The 23,117-nt window shown below is 37.9% G+C and overlaps 1 protein-coding gene and 1 pseudogene across 1 annotated transcript in view; both read right to left on the reverse strand.

Moving 5' to 3' along the window:
* Positions 1–23,117, reverse strand: part of TNKS (tankyrase) — a 201,564-nt gene that overhangs the window by 167,861 nt on the left and 10,586 nt on the right. The window contains exon 2 of the mRNA XM_003412556.4: positions 689–913. Within this exon, the coding sequence (XP_003412604.3) occupies positions 689–913 (225 nt within the window). The remainder of the gene's footprint in view (positions 1–688; positions 914–23,117) is intronic.
* Positions 871–13,532, reverse strand: LOC111751304 (serine/threonine-protein phosphatase 2A 55 kDa regulatory subunit B delta isoform-like; annotated as a pseudogene).

A 23,117-nucleotide genomic window follows, 5' to 3' on the forward strand; every position in this document is an offset into this window, starting at 1 on the left:
GTTAATTATTACCGATTTCTTCTATCAGTTCTTTTTTTTTCCCCCCCTCACTTTTGGAACTCCTATCACACGTAAACTTTTAAAACAGTGTTGACTTTCCTGGATTTATTTACCTTTTTCTTCATGATTTCCATGTCTCAACATTCTTGCCCTCTATTTGGGGGTATTTCTCACATGTGATTGCATGTCATATTTAATTCATCTATTAAATTTTTACTTTGAGAAAAAAAATTAGGTTGTTCTGGCCCAAGGAAGTCTTTTCCATACTACACTTTAATTTCCTTTGGGCGAGGGATCTTTTCTTTTTAATTATTCAGGTGTTTATCTGATCCCTTCCTTAGCATAGGTCTCATTGATGCAAAGACAGAAAATTTGCAGTGTTTTAAAGAAACTGTAAATTAAATTTGGCAACAGTAATCCATCAAATTTTGTTTCACAGCAGTTAGCACTTGCCCTTGATTTGGAGAGTTGATGTGGACCTTGTCCTTAGCCAACCTCAGATTACCACCTCTCTACTTCCCTCCGGGTGGAAAAGAATTGCTTCTCAGAGTAAAGAAGCAATAACCCTTCTTTATCTATTCTGAGGGAATGCTATTTCTGTCACAGCAAAAAAGAAAAATGAATTGTAAACCTTTATTAAAATTATATAGCTGTCAGATAATATTCAATATCATCAAATAGTACTTACCAATACATACATCGATTTTCCCTTTAATAGCAGCTTCGTGCAGAGGGGTATAGTTCCAGTTATCCCTGGCATTTGGATCGGCTCCTTGGCACAGTAACAGACTTACTACCTCAGCGTGGCCAAAAGAACAGGCGTTATGAAGTGGTATGAGACCTCCATCGTCACGAGCATGGACGTTAGCACCCATCTGTAGTAAGTGTTCTACGACATCCTTCCTCCCAAAACCTAAAAAGAAAGAGGAAAATTGTCTTATACATGAAATCAACATTTAAAAAAGAATCATTAGAATTCCTTTAGTAAACATGAAAAAATCAAGTACCGTATACTATAGCAAAAAGAGTAAAAACCAAAAAAAAAAAAAAGGCTACCATTCAAACTGATTCTCTCATCTCACAGAGCACAGAATTAAGAAAGCTCTTCCTTTAAAGTTTATTTAAAAAAATTTTTTTTTTTTTCTTAAAAACCTATTATGTGTGGGGAAACTATGCAGGAAATACAAAAAAGAATGAGACACATAACCATGGCACTCATTTTCCCCTCATGCTTCACAAGACAAAATTATGTATACAAAACTCATCTCAATATTTTAAGAGATAAAGGTTATTTAAATACTGTTGACGAATGAATTTAAGACAAATCACAACACTAAACATTACATTTGGGAATTTGGAGCGGAATACAAAAATACCAGAAATACACGGTTAACAGTTTGGTTGCAGGAGATTTTGAAGAGGAAGACTCAAAGATGATGCCAAAACATCTCCTCTGGGAAATGATGGTCAAACTAATGAAATGGGTAGTTAAGAAGTGAACAACTCAAGCTTGAGATTATTGAATTTTAGGAAACGACTGACGAACAAGTAGAAATACAGACATTTGGAAATACAGAATCAGAGCACTGGTAAGAAGCATAAAAATTTTCAGACAAGAAAGGGGGAAAAAACAGAAAGAAAAAGGATCTAAAGCAGTGTAAAGACTAGGCAAAAAGTAAGAAGTATCAAGAAAGCACAATGTTATTAAAATCAAGGGGCAAGTTTCAAAACAGGTGGTCAACAGAATTAGGCAAAGAAGCCTAGCATGATAACGACTTAGCAAGATCAATGGAGAAGATAAAAATGGTCATTGATAATTAAAGTAATATTAGTATGGTGATTAAATTACAAGTGAGATTGCAATGGGTTAAAAGGAAACTGTAAACAGTGGCATTTTATCTCATTAGATCTTACTGGCTGGTTGTCACTGCCACCATACTGGTACCTACTGAGTAATATTATTAGAAAATGGCATCTTAAATACAACTAAAAGGCAGTGAGGGAGTCGTATCTTCCTCCATTTTATGCATACATAAACTAAATAAATGAGAACCACATGGAAAAAGCTAAAAAAACTCATTTCAAGATATGTCTATAGAAATGTACGCATTTCAGTAAAGCAGGCTCTAAGAAAAAGTCTCCAAAGTAAAAGATATGTTTCCACAGATTGTATCACAAGATCAGAATCAGGTTTCTATGGAAAGTATCCTTCAAATTAAACTAAATATTTTTGGTGAAAAAGAGGACAGTTTTGTATTGGTAACTGCAACATCGAAAGTACAGGGTATGTGCTAAAGTAACTGTCACCATCGTGCTAGTTTTTTTTTTTTTTTTTAATACCTGCAGAACCTGCAGTTATTAGGTTTTGTTTTAGTCTCTAACCTCAATATTCTTTCCCTAATCAGTGCTCTAACAATGTTTGAGAACTACTTCCCTTTTTTCATTAATCATCAACTAAAGCTAAAATGAAATAATTTTTAACTTATCACTTGGTATTTTTAAAGTATCCATTATAATAACTGTTAAGCAAAATAAGACAGTGTTTATTTTATAAAACAAATGAAAAGAGCTAGATGCTTCACTATACCAAAAACCAAACCCAGTGCCGTCCAGTCGATTCCGACTCATAGCGACCCCACAGGACAGAGCAGAACTGCCCCATAGAGTTTCCAAGGAGCGCCTGGCGGATTCGAACTACCTACACCCTTTGGTTAGCAGCCGTAGCACTTAACCACTACGCCCACCAGGGTTTCCATGCTTCACTATACGTCTATACTATTTCAGTGTGCAAGTGCGATGTAATCATTTGGGAGCACGTGAACAAAACAAAGAGAAAACTACAAAAATGAAGTAATCCATGTGATGTTATTACAGACGACTTAGTTTTCTTTTTAAAAACCTGTCTCTACATTTTATGTATTCTTTACAACAATAAAAACACATGCCTTAGATCCCAACTTGCCTCTTTGAAAACTATTAACATTCTAATTTCTGTTCTATCTATATACAGATTTTCACAAAATTATTGAGTATATACTTTTTTATCAAAACCTTTGATCTAAAATATAAAATAAAATAAAAAGGTTCAGTATTAATGAGACCGTTTTAAGTGAAAACTGTGATCACACATTAACAATGTGAATATAATTAGTATCACATTTAGAAAAAACTGCAGCAGTTAACGTCTATACCCTCTGACTCAACATCACTTTTCAAACTTTATTATAAAAAGTATTAATATATGAACAAAGATTTTACATCAAGAATGTTTATCATAGCACTATTTATAGTAGAAAATCCTGAAAACAATTTAGACATACAACTGGGATTCTATTAAATAAATTACAGCAAGTTCATATACTATCATTCTGTATTAAAAAGGATCTTATAGAAAATTTAACAACATGAGAAGTTGTTCTTAGTATTTTAGAAAAAAAATACAAAAGAAAATACAGGGGTATAGATGGATAGAAAATAAGTCATTAGGTAGTAAGATCACAAGATATTTTCCTATCCATTTTCTTATTAGATAAAAACAGAATTTTGTATAAAATATAGATGTGTATGTGTACACACCTTTTTATAAAAGGAGGTGGAAGCTAGCAATCAAAATGAGTAAAGAGCTCAATTTTGATAACGACTGAAAAGAGACTTCTATGGGCAATTATGAGGGCATCTCTTCTAATCTGATTTTGAATTTACTGAAATACATTAGAGGTTTTATTATCCATAAATCAAATTAGTCCTCTATTTAACCACTATAATTTAGAAAAATATATGTAAGGTTTACTTAAAACATATACTGTATTCAATCTACTAGTGTGAATCATAATTGGTTATTCACCATTTTACCACTGTTAAATGCTTATCCATTTTTTTTTCATACATGAAGATAATTCATTATCTCTGAAGGTTATATACAGGGCCTTTGTTTTATAACCAAGGTTTGTAGCCAGAATTATCCCTACAGGTGATTTGCCTACTTGGCTCTAAGGAACCAAAATAGAAATAATAATCAGGGTAAATTAGAAGAACCAAGAATTAAATAGAACTTAAAAGGTAACTTATCACTAAAGTGACTCTCAGGGAAATATTCCCCATTGAAAGCATTATAGCCATATATTGCAGACACGATTTTCAGTACTCCATTCCATCAAGCTAGCACATCCAAAAAAAGCAGTGGAGTCACAATTTTTTAAAGGAATAATGCTGCTACTTATACACATATTTATGGCTCAGTACTGTGAAGTATCTTCTCTCTCTGATCAAGCAAAGATCACCAAAAATTAAGACAGTGTAATGCTCTAATTTTTACCAGCATATAGTACGTGTTAACAGACTTCCAATCTAAGAGTTGTAAGAGAGGTCTAATTTAACTTTTACAGAAAAATTATTTTTGTTCAAGGTACACTATATCACCTGTTCTTGACAGTAATAAAAATAACAATAATAATGGTAGGTACCTAACATTTGGTCTTATGTGCGTCAGTGGATTCTTGACTGTGTATCAGGCACTATTCTAGGTGCTGCAGGTACAGACGGTCATGGGACTCCTTCCTGGAACATCATGACTTGGGAGGCAACATCAAGGAGAAGTAAACAAACGAACAGGGCACTTTCAGGTAACCATTAAGTGCAGGAAAGCAACTGGATGTTAAAGTGAAGGGGAGGGTGTTTGTGTGTGCGCACGGGTGACTTTAAATAGTGGTTTGTGAAAGCCTCTGAGTTGCTCACTTTTGAACTAAGAATTGGGTGACAGAAGGAGTTAGGCATGTGGAGATCTGGGGCAGAGATCTTTAGGCACAGCACATAGCAAGTGCAATGAACCTTAGGCTAAAACAAGTTTGTCATATTCAAGGGAGAGGAAGAAAGAGAGGGAGAGTAAAACTCAGTGAGGCTGGAACGGTGATAGACTTTCTGGTCTAGAAACTGGAAAAGAAGGCTCAGACTTAAATACATACATTTGTTTTCTATAATAGCCTTTACCGATCAATGCCCATCAATTCTGCTTCCAGGGTTTTTTTTTCTTTTAATTTAAGCAGTAATACTCTGATCTCACCTCAGTGACGTGAAACCTGAGGCCAGCTTCTCCCATCTACGAAGGGACTAGTAATGCACAGCTGTTCTCAACAGAGAGGACAACAATGCCTTCTCTCTGACAGAAAAACAGCCAGGTTTAACTATGCAAGCAAGATGAGAAAAAGGTCCTCAAATGAGCCTGCTTTGTTAATTTTGTTCTATAATACACAATTTATTGGTGGCAACTACAGCAATAGTATTCCCCACGGGGTGCTGGGTCCTGTGAAGAATCTTACCCAAGTCCAGACAGTCAACACTAACCTCAGCCTTCCTTCTCTTGCTATCTGTACATACTTTCCAAGGCTTTAAGATGGTTCATGTTTGCTTATCTCTCTTGAAGCGTCCAATGTAATACCCCTCCATGTATTTCTATCAAATATTCTGAAGAGATTGTTGTAGGATCCAGTCATCATAGCACTATCAGAACCATTTCAGCAAACTCAAACTTGTCAAGAAAGCAGTCATTTCCACACGGAGAGTAAAGCTTGCTTTAAAGATATTCCTGAACCTGGTAAGTTTCAACAGGCCTGGGATACTGTTGACAACTTCACTGACAGCCCTGGTCATCACGTACCAACTGCTATAACTAAATTTTTCGTCAGATATGGAAGAGATCAAGCTCTTCAAAAACTTTACGATGTCTACTGTAAAGGGCCAAAGAACTCCTATCACACAGTCTTACAGTGCCTTTGCTGCTGCTGCGACAATGACATTAAACTGGTGCGGGTGAAATTCCACCGTGACAATCACTGTCATCTGCTCCTACAAGTTAGCAGGCTTAATGCCGACAAAATTCAAACTTCTATCCGTGATTTCTATTTGCCGGAGATGAATTCTCAGGTCATCTACAGAAAAATGTTTTGTGATCACTATTTACTGAAACGGAGTTTCAATGATATGTGCGAGTGTTTGCAATATCTGTCACGAACTTGCTCCTGGCATAAGGTCCATGGGCTTCAGTATGGGGGCCCGCCGTGCTGTAATTCTAACGGATTTCGAAGTCATCCATCTTTGCCTTTCAAGTTAAAACCTGCTCTTTTATTCCATTCACTTATTTTCTATAATTTAATCGTTTTGTCATTTGTAGAGAGTGGAAAATGAGCAGTAGTATTCTCTTGTGGTAACCACCCAATTTTACTAATTTCTTTCCTCGATTTCTGGACTTTTCAGCTAGTCAGACTCTGTCTAGTGCAGGACTATGAACGGTACTGTAAACACTACATTATCCCCTAGGATGAAGGTGACTCTTACTCTCTTGTTCCCCCTGAAAAATAGCAACTCTGCTGCCCTTGTCTCCCGTTGCAGGAAGATCTCCACAGTAATTCAGTCCAACAGCTGAAATGACGTCCGCGTCCGCAGCGGCCACACCCTCCTCAAGGCCCCGCAACCTGCAGGAAGCACCCTGGAGGTCGTCGCCACCCTCGGGCCAGCTGCTGCCTTCAGGGAGTCTATTATTGCTTTTTTATCTTCAATATGACTATCAATAAGTTCCGTGAAAAAAAATCTATTAGAATTTTTTTAATAGCTTTTCGATTTCAATTAATTCTGACCGAAACTAGGCCCTGAGGTCATCTTTCAATTAAATAACCGATTGGCTCGCAAAATAAAGAATATCGCCCATGAGTACTGTGCTCCTTTAAAAAACCACCTATATGAGACCAAACTTTAAAACAACGATAAGAATGCAAAGGGGCAGGGAAATTAAATTAATGGAAATGGAACAACCAGAATGGAAACACTGAGAATGGCCATGTATTATGCAGAATGTAGCCAATGTCACTTAACAATTCGTGTAGAAATTGTTGAACGGGGACCTAAACTGCTGTGTAAACCTTCACCAAAACACAATATTATTTAAAAAAAAAAAAACTAATTCCAGGGAATTGACAGCTTTATAATATTGAATCTTCTAATCCATACATAAGGTATACCTCTCCATCAATTCATGTCTTCTATACCCTTCTATTTTGTGCTTTTCTCCATTAATATCTTGCACATATTTTCAGGGATTACTGGGTAGTTTAAGGTTTTTGTTGCTGTTCTGCTGAGAGGACAGAAGTAGGTTATGGGAGGTCAGCACAGCCAGATTATATTGAGCCTTCAGAGTTACAAGAAAGAGTTTAGATTTTAGCAGGAGTTCGTCAGTTAAGATCTGCCTGTTAGCTTAGGGGAAGATGAGGTCAGAAAGAGAGGCAAGGGCTAGATCATGCAGGGTCTTTATATCAGTTAGGAATGCATTCAGTTACAAATAGCAGAAACCTAACTGGGGGAGGCTTACACCCCCCCCCCCGCAAAAAAAAGAAAAAACCCACCGCCATCAAGTTGATTTGGACTCATAGCGAGCCTACTGGAAAGAACAGAACTGCCCCATAGGGTTTTCAAGGAGCAGCTGGTAGATTCAAACTGCAGACCTTTTGGTTAGCAGCCAAGCACTTAGCCACTAGAGCACCAGGGGAGGCTTAAGGTAGGGATCTACCTGTGTCACACAACTTGTCTAGGCGTACGCAATCCAAGCTCATACACCAGTGTAACAGTGCTATTAGGAACTGAAGCTCTTTAAAAAGTCTTCCCACTACGGCTTCCTGAGCACGTATAAGCTTTCTTCCACTTGTTTGTCACTTCCTGGTCACAAAAAGAGTACTGGTTCCCAGAGAAGAAGGGAGAGAGGGCAAATGGGGAAAGAGGCTTTCCTTAGCCTTTTTATTAGTAAGGAAGGAACAGTCTCCCCAGGTACTTTTATATCTAAACAACTTATTAGCCAGAAACATGCCATCTGCCCAGCTACAGAAAGGATGTAAGATAATGTCTTTTTTAGCTGGGCACACGGCTGCCTTCCATAAAATCTGGGGTCTGTTCGTGAAGATTGAGGAAAAACTGAATTTTGGGAAGATAACCAACAGTATCTGCCACAGCTTTGTAAGTCATGGGTAAGAAGTTCAGATTTTATCACAAGTACGTGGGAAGCCATTTAAGGGAAATTACTTGATTCTACTTAAGTCTTAAAAGGATCATCAGTCAGCTGTGTGGAAAATAGATTGGAGAGGGTCAAGAGCAAAATCAGAGAGATCAGTTAAGTACAATTCTTGCTGTAGCGTAGGCAAGAATTGATGGTGGCTTGGATTAGGATATTGGCAGATTGAAGAATTGAGAACTGGTATAGGTCTTAAAGTAAGGATGACTGGCTCCCAGATGTCTAGCTTTAGCAACTCAGTTCATGGAGGTACCGTTAGGGGAGGGGTAAGGGCAAGCAGGTGGCAATAAAAAGTTACCCTGACAAATTGTTCTTCTCTAATTACTAAACTAAGTAACATGAACCTATTTAGTAAATTTCAGCATATTCTTTCCCCTGAACAGTGCACAAGAAACAATGACATTATTTTACACATTCAAAGAAATTTAAGAACGTAATATGTGGTAAGCATTGTGCTGGTGCTGTGAGGAAAACCTAAATTTAACACATAGCCCAGAACCCCATATCCTTGACATTTTGCCAAATCCTAATGTCAAAGAGTCGCCATTAAGGCCATTCAAAAATGTTTCATTATCAAATGTAAGGTCATTTGGTATTTCTGCATCAGGTCTGAGCTTAAAAACAGAAAATTGTGTCACTATGCTCAGTATTTTAAACTTACCTAAAGTTAAAACTTCAAAGTAACAAAATTGGCCAATCCTAAAACTTTTAACTGACAATGATGGCTGCCAAAATCTTTTAAAAACCTAAGAAGTTTGGAGAGTTTTGTTTTTGGAGTATTTTAAAGTGATATTTTTATTCATGGTAGCAAAGGCACAGCTTAAGGACATTTTTCCCCCTAACTGCACTGTCAGCAAAGCTACCACCACTGGACATCATTTGAACTGCTAATCCATTGACCTGCGCTTATAAAACCCATGAGAAAATTTCTATTATATTACAGCTCCCATATTTTCCCCACTTAGGTTTAAAAAGACCCAGTTATACCCAAAAGATACTCAAAGTAACAGTAAGATAAGCTTGGGGTTGTCTCGGAAAATAACTCATGTTATATCTATTTTCCTGACATAAAGGAAATCACACAAGCAGGGCTGGAAGAGATAAAAAGGCACTTGGTAAAGGATGTGGCTTGTTCATTATTATCTTTAAAAACATTAGGAAAAACTGAAGTCCAAAATAGTAGAGGGATATAGTTACTTTGTATATCTTAGTTTCAACATCTTAAGCACTACCAATCCACTTCCATCCAAAATATAAAACAAGCAAACAGAACTTAACAATGATAATAAAATTATTTTCAATGAAATAAAACTTAACAATGGCACCTTTAGAGCCCTGGTGGCACGGTGGTTACGGGCTCGGCTACTAAAAAAAAAGTCTGCAGTTCGAATCCACCAGCCACTTCAAGGAAACCCTATGAGGCAGCTCTCCTCTGTCCTGTAGGGTTGCTATGGGTTGAATCGATGTGACAGCAATGAGTTTATGACATTTTTATGCATCAGCTTTGAGGTTTTCGAAGTAACTTTTGTTTCCTGGCCAAAAGATTCATCATTCACCAATTTAACACTAGTGGTTCCAGACATGTGTGAGCATCTCTAAAGGGCCATTAAATACCATTTATAATTTTGCTGAATTAAAAATCTGAGTCACACCTGCATCTTGGCTGATGTACAGAAGGCAGCCTCAAAATCAGACAGGCACCTAGCACAGTAGCCCATCTTGACATAATTTTCTAATTCTCCCATTTTGTACAGACCTACTTTCTAACGCTACGAGACTTTTAAAGGTTTCAGTTTTACTGTACTTTATGGAAGAAATTACAGGATGCTGTGCTATTCCCTTTGGGATGGGAAAATCCTGACATTCTTTAACAATATCAAGGGATTCTTACATATGGTGTTAAATTTATGCAGTTTCCAATATCCACAAAGCCACATCTACCCATTAACACATTTCTACTCCCTTTGTAATAAATGTTAAATGACAAAGAAACATACATTTTCTGTTTAATATTCAAAATCCTATTTCTTCCTCCTCTAATTTTAATTCGAACTAGATTGGTCTTTAAGGAAATATTTACACCTCATTAGATCACCAGTTGCTGTTGAGGAACAGGGAGTACATTCCCTCTTGTCTCTGTATCAACAGTTAAGAAAACAAACCACAAAATGGCTTCTATAAAGTCAAGACAGTTACACCGGGTTTTCATTTGTCAAAGTCAGACTAAACAATTTTTCCATTTTATAGAACCTGATTTAGAAAGTGGAAAACGTTTTTGCTCAGATAAAGGAAAAGAAAGATTTAAGTATCAAGTACAGTCAAGAAAGTGTGCCCAATATTTACATGGAGGGATAAAGTCAGTTACCATCCAGTAATAAACACAGGAAGAAAATGCCTCGAAACATTTGAAATGACGCTGCCATTAGATGTAAGCTCCTTGTATTTGCCATATGAAATAAATACTTTGGTTCTTTTTTTTAAAAAAAAAAAAAAAAGTAATTTATTTACTCATTACATCAGGGTCACTAATTAACTGTGACTTTTTAAAACTGTCATTATAAAAATAAAAGAATTTGGACTCACCCTCTGTTGCTAAAATAGCCCCTCCTTTTTTTTTTTTTGTTTTTTTTGTTTGTTTAAATTTTACAAGTATCATCACATGCTGGAAACAGTTTGTCAGTAGGCTGAGGAATCTTTAAATTATGAATATTCTTAAAATTCTGTAGAAGACTTTTACTCTATTTTTTTAGTCCATCTAGGTTAGCTCAAAGCCTACTTTCACATTTGTGTCAAGGGTCACCAAGCCCATCCTCAGACCATTTTACCCCCAGGGCTGCTATTACACAGGTACATTCACGCTGTGAAAATCCATCCAGCTTTACACTCACGTTTTGTGCACGCTTTTGTGTGTATAGTTAAAAAAAAAAAAAAAGTATGACAATGCTTAGTGTTGTCAAGGGTATAGTAAGATATAAATTGATAGAACTTTTTAAGAAGCCAGTTTAGTAACATATATCTATGTGCAAACACTTTTTTTTTTTTTATCTTTTTGTGTGTGTGTGCCAATAAGGTCTGGCCAATTAGAGGATGTGGCTAAGTAGTTTCTTTTGCCAATCGTTCTACAGTACAGTGGTACCACCTCCAGGGTTGGTGGATTTGGACCGTCTTACTGTTTTAATGATGAGGGACACTTGTAGCACTTAGTGGGTGGGAGCCAGGAACACTACCCTTCCTGCAGTGCAGGGGTAGGTCCTCACTACAAAGAACTGTCCCAACTCCCTGGCCAAATGTGAAATGTCCTTGCCAACATTCACATCACTGAAAAACATGAAAATAATTAAAGAAGCCTAGACCCTACCTCCATGTTACATAACAAAACAAAGTATCACCCAAATGAGACGACAACATGTGCTGACGTAAAACACAGGACAGGAATGCTTACAGCGGATTTATTAGTAGTTGCCCAGGCTTGGAAGTAACCAAGGCATCCTTCAATAGGTGACTGGATAAATACATGGTGATATGGTCACACAACAGAGTATTATCCAGCGATAAAAAGAAAATGAGCTATCAAGCCACAAAAAGGTATGGAAGAACCTTAAATGCACAGAGCTAAGTGAAAGAAGCCAGTCTGAAAAAGCTACATACTACAGTCATGCATAGCTTAATGTCCATGACATGTTCGGGGAAAAAGGACGTTATGTGATTTGGGCATTGTGCAAACGCCACACTCTGTGCAGCCAGGCCGCCCCGGGATAGGAACCTCCGGCTTACATACAGCCTGCAGTTACGAGGCAACCCCGTAAGGCCTGTTGTATTGAAAGTTCGAGGCACGCACCATTACACACCCGGCAGGGCAATCGTCTTCTATACTAGAGACACGAAGTACACAGGCTCTATGCGGGAAGCTGCTGCGTTCACTACATCCCGTTACATCCGCTACAGCCCGTTGTCCTATCAGGGTTTCTGAACTTATGGGATCACGGACATATATGTGGCCAGACGCTGCCTGAACTCACAGTCTGCAGCACATGACTGTACATGATTCCAACTATATGACAGTCTTGATAAGGCAAAACTATAAAAACTAGTTGCCATGGAGTCGACTCTGACACACAGTGCCACGTGTGTAAGAGGAGAGCTGTACACCAGAGGACTTTCAATGGCCGAGTCTTCAGAAGCAGATAGGCAGGCATTTCCTCCCAGGCGGCTCTAGGTGGACCTGAACTGCCATCCTTTCAGTTAGCAGCCGAGCACACTAACCATCTACACTGCCCAGGGTCTCTTGGCAAAACTATTAAAAAACCAAACTCATTGCGGTCGAGACAATTCTGACTAATAAAAAACTCAAGCCAAACCCACAGCTGTCAAGTCAATTCCAACTCATAAGAACCCTAAAACACAGGGCAGAACTGGCCTACAGGGTTTCCAAGGCTGTGTTCTTTACGGAAGCAGACTGCCACATCTTTCTCCCGCAGAGTGGCTGGCGAGTTCCAACTGCTGACCTCTCGGTTAGCACTGCAGCACTTTAACCACTGTACCACCAGGGAACCCTGGAAAAACTATTAAAAAAAAAAAAAAAAAAACCCAAACCCATTGCCATCAAGTCAATTCCAACTCATAGCAACCCTACAGGACAGAGTAGAACTGCCCCATAGGGTTTCCAAGGAGCTGCTGGTGGATTTGAACTGCCAACCGTCTGGTTAGCAGCCAAGCTCTTAACCACTGTGCCACCAGGGCCCCAAAACTATAGAGACGGTGAAAAGATCACTGGTTACCAGGAGTTCAGAAAGAGTGGGGGAGGAAAGAAAAGGTGGCACGTGGGCATTTTTAGGGCAGTTATTTTGTATCATACTGTAATGCTGGACTCATGATACAATGGTGGATACACAATACTATGCGTTTGCCAAAACACATAGGACTACACAACACAAACTGTGAGCCCTCATGTAAACTATGGACTTCAGTTAATAATAATCCATCAATATTGCTTTATCAATTATAACAATTGTACCAGTGAAATGCAAGATGTTAATAATAGGAGCAGTATGCACATGGTAGGGGGATATGGGAACTCCGTACTTTCTGTAAATTAAAACGGCTCTAAAAAGTAAAGTTTATTTTTTAATGTATCTTTTACCGTTTTCATATATATATATATATATTGAATTCTCCAGGAATTTAACTTATTTAAAACTCAACCAAGAATCATTGACCTTTACAGAAAATCTCGTCACCAATGCAATGTACTTTGTAGTATCTGAGTTACGAATACAACTCTCCCTGAATCAGTTTGCATTTGTGGCTGATGCATTCATTCCCATCACCATCAAGTCGATTTTGATTCATAGCAACCCTATAGGACAGAGTAGAACTGCCCCATAAGGTTTCCAAGGAGCAGCTGGTGGATTTGAACTGCTGCCCTTTTGGTTAGCATCTGAGCTCTTTACCATTGAGCCACCAGAGGTCCCGACGCATCCATAGTACCTCAATATGTAATATGTCCAAATATATGATTACTTCTTCATGTCTTCTACCGTAGTCATGCCTGAATAATATTCACAACTGAAATACCTATTGTTGTTGTTAAGTGCACCCAGTCGGTTCAGACTATAGCCACCCTGTGCATAACGGAACAAAACACTGCACTGTCCTGTACCATCCTCACAATCCCTGCTATGTTTGAGTGCGTTATTGCAGCCATTGTGTCAAACTGTTTAGTTGAGGATCTTGCTCTTTTTCGCTGACCACCTGCTTTACTAACCACGATATCCTTCAGGGACTGGTCCCTCTTGATAACATGTCCAAAGCACGTGAGATGGAGTCTTGCCATCCTCCCTTCTAAGGAGCATTCTGGCCGTACTCCTTCTAAGACAGATTTGTTCATTCTCATGGCGGTCTGCAGTATACTCAATGTTCTTCGCCAACACCGTAATTCAAGGCATCAGTTCTTCTTCAGACTCACTTATTCATTGTCCAGCTTTCTCATACATATGAAGTAATTGAAAATACCATGGCTTGGGTCAGGCACACCTTAGTCCTCAAACCGATAGCTCCGCTTTCTAACATTTTAAAGATGTCTTTTGCAGCAGATTTGCCCAATGCAATACATCATTTGATTTCCTGACTGTTGCTTCCATGGGTGCTGATTGTGGACCCAAGTAAAATGAAATCCTTGACAACTTCAATATTTTCTCCATTTATCATGGTGTTGCTTATTGGTCCAGTTGTGAAGATTTTTGTTTTCTTTAGGATGAGGTGTAATCCATACTGAAGGCTGTAGACTTTGATCTTCATCAGAAAGTGCTTCCAGTCCTCTTCGCTTTCAGCAAGAAAGGTTGTGTCATCTGCATATTGCAGGGTTCTTTTTAATGAGTCTTCCACCAATCCTGATGCCACATTCTTCTTCATACAGTCCAGCTTCTCGGATTATTTGCTCATGTATGATGAAAGGATACACCCTCAACACAGAACTTTCCTGATTTTAAAACAAGCAATATCCCCTTGTTCTGTTAGAAAGACTGCCTCTTCGTCTACGTACAGGTTCCTAATGAGCACAATTAAGTGTTCTAGAATTCCCATTCTTCACAATGTTAGTCATAATTTGTTATGATCCACCCAGTCAAATGCCTTTGCACAGTCAATAAAACACAGGCAAACATCTTTCTAATATTCTCTGCTTTCAGTCAGGGTCCATCTGACATCAGCAATGGTATCCCTTGTCCCATGTCGTCTTCTGAACCTGAGTGGAATTTCTGGCAGTTCCCTGTCGATCTACTGCTGCAGCCACATTTGAATGAACTTCAGCAAAATTTTATTTGCAGGTGATATTAATGATATTGTTCAATAATTTCCACATTCTTTCGGATAGTCTTTCTTTGGAATGGGCACAAATATGGATCTCTTTTTTTTTCCAGTTGCTTGGCCAAGTAGCTGCCTTCCAAATTTCCTGGCATAGATGAGTGAGTGCTTCCAGCATTGCATCCATTCGTTAAAACACCTCTATTTATAGTCCATCGATTCCTAGAGTCTTGTTTTGTTCGCCAATGCCTTCAGTGCAGCCTGGACTCTTCCTTCAGCACCCTCAGTCCTGACCATATCCTACCCCCTGAAACGGCTGCACACCAACCAGTTCTTTCGGGTACAGTGACTGTGTATCACTGCCACCGTTTGGGGCTTCCCGAACTGTTCAGAAGCAGATCACCAGGTCTTTCTTCCTAGTCCTTCTGAGTCCGGAAGTTCCACTGAAACATGTTCAGCATCGTAGTAACACACAGTCCATCACTGACAGACTGGAGGTGGCTGTGCATGAGGTGCACCGGCCAGTAATCTCATCAGGTCTCCAGCACGGAAGGTGAGACTCTACCACTAAGCTAATCAGGTCTCCAACATGGGAGGCGAGAATGCTACCACTAAGCCTAATCAGGTCTCCAGCATGGGAGGCGAGAATGCTACCACTAAGCCTAATAAGGTCTCCAACACGGAAGGTGAGAATGCTACCACTAAGCCTAATCGGGTCTCCAGCATGGGAGGCGAGAATGCTACCACTAAGCCTAATCAGGTCTCCAGCACGGGAGGTGAGAATGCTACCACTAAGCCTAATCAGGTCTCCAACATGGGAGGCGAGAATGCTACCACTAAGCCTAATCGGGTCTCCAGCACGGGAGGCGAGAATGCTACCACTAAGCCTAATCAGGTCTCCAGCACGGGAGGCGAGAATGCTACCACTAAGCCTAATCAGGTCTCCAACATGGGAGGCAAGAATGCTACCACTAAGCCTAATCAGGTCTCCAGCACGGGAGGCAAGAATGCTACCACTAAGCCACTAGTTCATTTTATACACAGAGAGCGAGAGAGCCCTGGTGGAATAATGGTTAAGATGTCTGCTACAAACAAAAGGGTCGACCATTCAAACCCACCTGTCACTCTATGGTAAAAAAGACCCGTTGATTTGCTCTCACAGAGAGTACAGCCTGAGAAACCCAATGGGACAGTTGTACTCTGTCCTATAGGGGCCCTGTAAGTCAGAATTGACTTGATGGCACACAATAACAATTATCTATCTATCTATCTATGTTAACAGAGCAATGAAAGTACTTTGATGACAAAGGACTGTACTAACGTATAAGGGTTATTATTATACATTTATAAGTCAGAAGATAAGAAATCAGAAGTGTTAATTTCCAGAGTTCATTTGCTCCAATATTTACAGAGCACCTGTAAGCAATTCAATGAATTAAATACTGAACTTTTCTTATCACATACCCCAAATTGGTTTGCTTTTATAACATTCAAACAGGGTAGCACTTACCATTTGTGGCTGTTAAATGTTTGTGGGCACTTTTTGGGGGAGGAGCAACTAAGTTTTTGATAGCTTACTCTTCGTTTTTAAATTAGCCTAAGAAGTTTTTTTTCCAGATGAGAACCTTTTCTAGCAAAGAAGACAAGCATAACTAAGCATCTCTTTTCAAGACATTACGAAAAAAATGGCTAAAATGTATTAACTATACTCCCATGTTATTTCCTTCTAAAAAACTCAATTTCTGTAGTCAACATGAGCACAGTCTAAGCTTTTGGAAATGGAGAAGTGCACATTTTTTTAACAAGATGGATGAGAACGTCAAAGTGGTTTCCATGGTAGGTGAACGCATCAGAATGAATGCTTCAGTGTCTAGGTACATATATACGTAACCAATTTTTTTTTTAAAGTATTATAATTAGCTGGGCAATGGGAGGTTTAATTTATTTTTAAACTATAAGTGATGATATGGGGACTATGACTTCAAGTTTTTGTTTTTTTGGTCAATAGGTAAATTCAAAACAATTAATTTTTCAGTTTGGACTTACAGTTCACAGAAGTCATCTACTAACTACCAAAAGCTTTTTCACTTTTTTTTTTTAATCTACCACAGAAGAAAATGGTTCCAAGCCTTTTATCTTAAAACAAACAAAAACAGCTGCCTTCAACCATGAGTTTAGTCTGAAAAGGCAAGAGAGGAAATTTGACATCACTTACTTTATTTCCCTCTCTTCTATAATAAAAAAATAAAAATTCACTTTTCTAAATTGAATAGGGAGCTGACACACTGATAAGCAGTTTCAAGAGGACAAAAAAGGCCCCAGCTCATGGCTTTAATTCTATAAACAGATACCTGAACTAACAGGCAAAACAAGTTTCCACTTTATAAAGAACCCAATCACTCACTGTGGGGAAAAGCAATCTTGGCCATCTGATAAGACTTTTACAGGAAAAAGCAGTGGACACACAAAAACGATATACTCATAAGTATCCTCAATTACTCAAAATCAAAATGATTTTTAGAAAATAATCCTCAAAGTGACCCTGAGCACCTAGGCTAGAGCAGAAATCCCTTCACAAACAAAAAACAACCTACCCTACTCAATTCTTACTATGAATCCAACATTAAGGATACACGGTATTGGGTTATCCAAGAATAATATAAAAACCAGGGGTAATTCCAAGGACCTTGACACAGGGAAAATATAAGAACTTGGGAAGAACCGGTCTCTTCATTGTATCTACTGTGTGTTCTATAATTAACTGCTCAAAAGAGGTATTTTTTAATGAAGCAAAAGGAGGTTCATATTTTCTTGACATCATTTACATTCCTTGATTACTCTTCCTCTTCTGGGCTCTGAACTTAAGATCTCCGCTTTTAGCACACAGTTATGCTCACAACTTGGCCCTTGATAGTATACATGCCTTTTATTCCTCAGACTTATTTCTTTGGCTTCTCACTGCTGAAAAATTGCTTTAGGTCTGGAAGGAAGGAATTCCTGGCTTTTGACCTATTCAGTCCCTAGGGGGAGAAGGGGATGTTCCAGGACAGTGAAAAGAAGGCAGACAACTGGTCTAACTTCTTGTCAAATAGGCCTTTCCATAAATATGTTATGAAGAAGAGATCTTACCTATAAAGTACCTTTAGCAGAGTGCCCCGGGGTAAGGATCCCTAGAAAATGCCACATAAACTATATAAACTGAAGAATAAAATGGAAAAGGTGTATCCTACTTTAAATGCTACCAGTGTGAGAGCTGATCCTGCACAGCTTTCTGAGAGACTTCGCCTATTCAAGGCCCAAGCTGCATGTCCAACAAGGGAAGAAAGGACAAAGGGAGCTGCCCCATCAACATATCAAGCTGCTATGTTTATCCTCGTAATTATTTAGTAATTAATTTCTGTAAATATGAGCAGTGAAAAAACTTTGAGGTCAAATTCTACACAAAGTTCTTATAACAAGAATTTGAGAATAACACCTCTGCAAACAATAAATGCAAAACAGACGATGCTTCCAAAACCAACAAACTACGATCTGCTTTCAATGCTATTTCAAATCTACTATTTCAAGACAATAGGAAAATGATGCAAGACATTAAAGAACAGCACATATCTGAATTAAAAATAAGATGACAGAACTCAGAAAATAATTCTATATAAAAGAAAACCTTATTTCAGAAGTGAAGACTAAACAAGAATACAAAAGTGAAAAAATATAACAGATACTGTCATATGACTGGTAAACTACAACCCATGAGCCAAATTTGTTTTTGTAAATAAAACTTTATTGGAACACAGTCACGTCCATTTATTTGCAAGTTGACTATGGATACTGTTATGGGTTGAATTGTGTCCCCCTAAAATATGAGTTGGAATCCTAATCCCTATACCTCTGGATGTAATCTTGTTTGGCAATTGTTTTCTTTGTCATGTTAATGAGGTCAGATCACTGCAGGGTGTGTCCTAAACCTAATCACTTCTGAGATGTAAAAAAGAAAAAGCACACCAGACACAGAAGGAAACACAAACAGGGAGGTGGGAGTGGACAAATGTCACGTGGTGAAGATCACCCAGGGACCTAGGAAGGCTGAGGGATACAGAAACTGAAAGAGGCAAAGATCTTCCCCTAGAGCCAACACCCTGAATTTCTAACTTCTAGCCTCCTCAACTCTGAGAAAATAAAATTCCTTTCTTTAAATCCCCCACTGTGGTATGTCTGTACAGCAGCACTAGTGAGAAGTTTTAATTCTCCTGGAATCAGAATTTCTGGGGTCTGTGGAGTTGGGGTGACCCACCTAGGCCACTGCCCTGAGATATCATTTTGAACCTTGAGCTTTGACAAAACTTGTTTCCTAAAGTCACCTTTAATCAAACAATAGCTTAGTAAGTAGCCTAGTAAGATCATTTTGTCGTAGGCAGTGGGTTTTTTTGAAGAATTATCTATGTGTCCTCAGTTTCAAGGAACAGAAACCGAAGATCAGACCAGAAGCTGTGTTTTAGGGTAAACTGTTATCATATAAACACTGCTCCAGCCCTTTTCCATGGCAATGTCAACAGGATGGGGTATAAGAATTTTTTTTTGAAGTTCTTTCATCTTTGGAACATTTTTGACTCCCTAGTAGAAACGTACCCTGATTTGCAAATCATATATTAAATGAACTTCAATCAAGTTCTATAACTGGCTTAATATAATTTTTGTTTTGACACCAGAAAACTAAGACAAATGCTTTCACGGTACAAAATGGGAGCTGAGTAGTTGTGACAGAAATGTTATGACCCACAAAGCCTAAAACATTTACCCTCTGGCCCTTTACAGAAAGTTTCTCAACTTCTGCCTTACGAAAAATGGAAGGTAAAAAGAAGGAATTTTTTTTAAAAAACAAAAAGAAATGAGGAAATAGATTTTTAAAAAATGATATGAGAGTACATGATAAATTTAGAAGGCAAAGTTCCAATACATACAAAAGAAGGGGGGAAAAAAATACTAAAACTATAATTCAACAAAATTTTTCTGAAATAAAATTGAAAACTACGTAATGAAAATGCATATCATGTACCTGAGAAAAATCAACTTAGAGGGACTAAGACATATACTAGCAAAATAACTGAACTATAAAAAAAGAAGGAAAATGTCCTTTGGATATCAAGGATAAAAAGACCAAGGGAAAGAAAAACAGATTGTCATCATATCTTCAGTAGCAACAGTTTTTACCAGGAGAAAATAGAATAACATTTTCAATACTCTAGAAAGAAAATGAGAACCACAGATTTTACACCCAGCCAAACTGGCTTTCAAGAATAAAGAGGTTACTGACAAAAAGATTTCAGTGATTACTGTTTCCAGGGTACCTTCCTGAGCATGAGCACTAGAGAACAAGTAAAAGGCCACCAAAATAACTAGAGAGACATCAATATAAGGACAAATGATAAGCACTTAAAGCAGAGAAAGGGGTATATATGAAGATGTAAATATAAATAATAATTTCAGGTATTGCCATAAACAAAGTATCCCAAAATTTAATGGCTTAAAATAACAACGACCACTCGTTAATTTTTTGTGATACTGTGGATCAACTAAGCTCAGTCATCTGGAGGCTCAACGAGACTGGAATGTTCAAGATGGCTCACTCACTCAAGGGGTGGGGGGTACAACTGACAACTGAGAGCCTTATTACGAACTGTTGACTGGTCTTACTTCTCCTCCAAACAGTCTTCCTCACAACGCGTGTAAGTGAAAACGGCAGATATCTGAGGGTTCAGATGGTTCAGGGCATAACATCCGCCACATTCCATTAATTCTAGCAAACCACAAGGCCAGCTCAAATTCAATATGACAGGAGACAGGCTTCACCTTTTGATGGGTGGTACAGCATGCATGTGGGAAAGGAATATATGGTAGCCATCTTTGAGAAGTATCTACCATATACATACTTGCAGAACTAAATGATGTTTATAAGGTGAAGTACGTAATGGCTACATCCTCTTAAAATGAAGCAAGAATTAGGAAAGCATATGCAAAAGAAAAAAATTAACTGTTTTCCATAATCATGTTGGTGTTTGTATTATTATTTTGAGATTATCTGTATACAATATAGGATAAAGCAAATTAGTTACGTGACATTCTAATTCTAAAATCCCCTGCATCCTTGAGGACCAGAAGTCTCAGAATGAAAGAAATGAATTTACAGATGCAGTATAGAAGAGGTTAAGTAAAAGCCCTGCAGTTCTGAATCTGAATTAGAAGTATCAATATTAGCTAATGGGTAGGTTAAAGGAGACAAACAGATTAGAACGATTTAAGAAGTAACACAAAGATGTCTATCACAGACACACTTTAATATGGGTTGAAAGTAAATGGATGGAAAAGATATACCATGTACACAGTAAGCATAAGAAGGCTGGCTATATTAACATCTGATAAAATAGAATTAAGAAAAAGAGTATTATCAGAGACAAAGGGGAACATTTCATGGTAAGTCAAAATAAAAGAATCAGTTCTTCAGGAGGGCATATAATCGTAAGTGTTTATGCGTCCAAAAACAAGGCTTCAAAATACATGAAGCAAAATGGACAGAACTGAAGGGAGAAATGAACAACATCACAATTACAGCTGGAGAGTTTAAACCCTTTCTCTCAGCAACTGAGAGAACTGGACAAAATATCATTAATGATGTAAGAGATCTGAACAACATTAGCAACTACTTTCATTTAGTTAATAAGTACAGAACACTACAACCAACAACTGTAGAATATACATACTTTTCATGGTAGATTCATCAAGGTAGATCAAATGCTGGGCCATAAAACCAAGGTCTCAATAAATTTACAAGAAGTAAAATCATAAAGACCATAACAGAACACAGCAAAAGTAATGAGATATCACTTCTGAGGTTACATTAACAGGAGACTATGGCTTCCATCTTGCTCACCCTCAACTGGTCTCTGACTTGCTGGCTCTGATAGAAGTTAACTGCCATGCTGTGAGATGCCCTGTGGAACCGAGGGAGGCCACAGTCCAACAACCATGAGGAACTGAGCCCTGCCAACAATCACATGAGCAAGTCTAGAAGTATAGCCTCCCACAATCAAGCCTTCAGATGAGACCGTAGCCCCAGTCCACATCTTGACTGCAGCGGTACAAAACCCTGAGCTACAGGCACAGCTAAGTAGTGCCCAGATTCCTGACACACACCTGGAATCTTAAACTACAGAAAGTGTGAAATAATAAATGTTTCTTACTTTTAGGTGCTAAATTTTAGGGTGGCCCTTTTTTTATATAAATAGCAAGAGTTACTGATACGGCAAACTCAAAATTGGTAGAAGGAATGAAATAATAAAGACCAGAAATCAACAAAATGGAAAACAGAGAAAATTAACAAAGCCAAAAGTTGGTTCTTAGAAAAGATCCATGAAATTGATAAACCCCTAGCTAGATTAATTAGAAGAAAACACAAATTACCAATATGAACAATGATAGAGGAATTTATCTCAACAGCTTTTATAGACAATAGAATGACAACAGCAGAATATTATGAACAACTTTGTGCAAACAAATCTGACAACTCAAATAAAATGAACAAATTCCCTGAAAAAACACAACTCACTGAAATTCACAATGATGAAGGAGAAAATCTGAATAGCCCTATGTCTATTAAAGAAATTAAGTTCATTATAAAAAATTTTCCCACCAAAAAAACTACTGTAGGCCTCGTTCATTTCACTGGGGAAGTCTATCGAATATTTAATGAGAAATAATCCCAATTCTCCAAAAACTCAGTCAGAAAAGAGACAAACAAAGATTCCGAAGACATTTTATGGAGTCAGGAAAACAATAAGGCCAAACGTGACAAAGACATCATAAAAAAAAAGAAAATACAGACCAATATCATAAACTTAGATGCAAAAATCTCTAACAGAACATTAGCAAATTGAATTTAGCACTATATAAAAAAGATAATACGTATCAAGACCAAGTAGAGCTTATCCCACGAATGTAAGAGTGATTTAACAGTTTGAAAATCAATGTAATTCACCATATTAAAAAAAGGAAAAAGCCCATACGATCATGTCAATAGATGTGGAAAAACCATTTGACAAAATTCAATATCCATTCATAATGAAAACACTCAACGAACCAGGAATAGATGAAAACTTCCTGAATCTGATAAACGGCAGCTACAAAAAGCTTGAAACTAACATCACATTTAAGGTAAAATACTGAATACATTTTCCCTAAGAGCTGGAACCAGGCAAAGATATACATCTCACCA

This window comes from Loxodonta africana, chromosome 19 (genome assembly GCF_030014295.1).
Source record: "Loxodonta africana isolate mLoxAfr1 chromosome 19, mLoxAfr1.hap2, whole genome shotgun sequence".
NCBI classification, from domain to species: domain Eukaryota; kingdom Metazoa; phylum Chordata; class Mammalia; order Proboscidea; family Elephantidae; genus Loxodonta; species Loxodonta africana.